This window comes from Seriola lalandi, unplaced genomic scaffold (assembly GCF_002814215.2).
Source record: "Seriola lalandi dorsalis isolate HSWRI2012SDOR001 ecotype SW California unplaced genomic scaffold, Sedor1 jcf7180002054841, whole genome shotgun sequence".
NCBI lineage: Eukaryota > Metazoa > Chordata > Actinopteri > Carangiformes > Carangidae > Seriola > Seriola lalandi.
Window position 1 is genome coordinate 21634 of NW_019525394.1, and position 936 is coordinate 22569.

At 46.3% G+C, this 936-nt stretch overlaps 1 protein-coding gene across 1 annotated transcript in view; it reads right to left on the bottom strand.

Moving 5' to 3' along the window:
* LOC111670213 (uncharacterized) overlaps nucleotides 1-936 on the bottom strand; it is a 15979-nt gene that overhangs the window by 10561 nt on the left and 4482 nt on the right. Inside the window, exon 4 of the mRNA XM_023426845.2 lies at nucleotides 159-205. Coding sequence (XP_023282613.2) covers nucleotides 159-205 — 47 coding nt within the window. The remainder of the gene's footprint in view (nucleotides 1-158; nucleotides 206-936) is intronic.

Sequence of the window (936 nt, forward strand, 5' to 3'; positions counted from 1 at the left end):
TGATGGAGTCTAACGTGTGAGAAATCCATCTGTTATTTCACTGTCACAACAATCAATATCAATCAATAATCAATATCTCCTGCTAATGTTCAGGTTGTAAGCATTAATCAAGCCCCGCCTGTGGGAGGAGTCACAGTAGGATTGAAGTCAGTACTCACGGAGCATGGAGCTTGGGGAACTTCTGCAGGTCGTTATCACTCAGGTTCTGTAGAGAGAGGCGGAGCCATGTGTTTAGACCAATCAACACCAACCAGTCGTTCTCTTTTTCCTGACATCTCCTAACCTCCTCCTTTCCTTCCCTACCTCTTCTTTCCTTACAGTGTCAGTCAGTTTGTGTGTCAGTCAGTTTGTGTGTCAGTCAGGTTGTGTGTTTGTTAGGTTGTGTGTCTGTCAGGTTGTGTGTTTGTTAGGTTGTGTGTCAGCCAGGTTGTGTGTCTGTCAGGTTGTGTGTCAGTCAGGTTGTGTGTCTGTCAGGTTGTGTGTTTGTTAGGTTGTGTGTCTGTCAGGTTGTGTGTCTGTCAGTTTGTGTGTCTGTCAGGTTGTGTGTCAGTCAGATTGTGTGTCTGTCAGTTTGTGTGTCTGTCAGGTTGTGTGTCAGCCAGGTTGTGTGTCTGTCAGTTTGTGTGTCTGTCAGGTTGTGTGTCTGTCAGGTTGTGTGTCTGTCTGTCAGGTTGTGTGTCTGTCAGGTTGTGTGTCTGTCAGTTTGTGTGTCAGCCAGGTTGTGTGTCAGTCAGTTTGTGTGTCAGTCGGTTTGTGTGTCAGTCAGATTGTGTGTCTGTCAGTTTGTGTGTCTGTCAGGTTGTGTGTCTGTCAATTTGTGTGTCAGCCAGGTTGTGTGTCAGTCAGTTTGTGTGTCAGTCAGTTTGTGTGTCAGTCAGATTGTGTGTCTGTCAGTTTGTGTGTCTGTCAGGTTGTGTGTCTGTCAGTTTGTGTGTC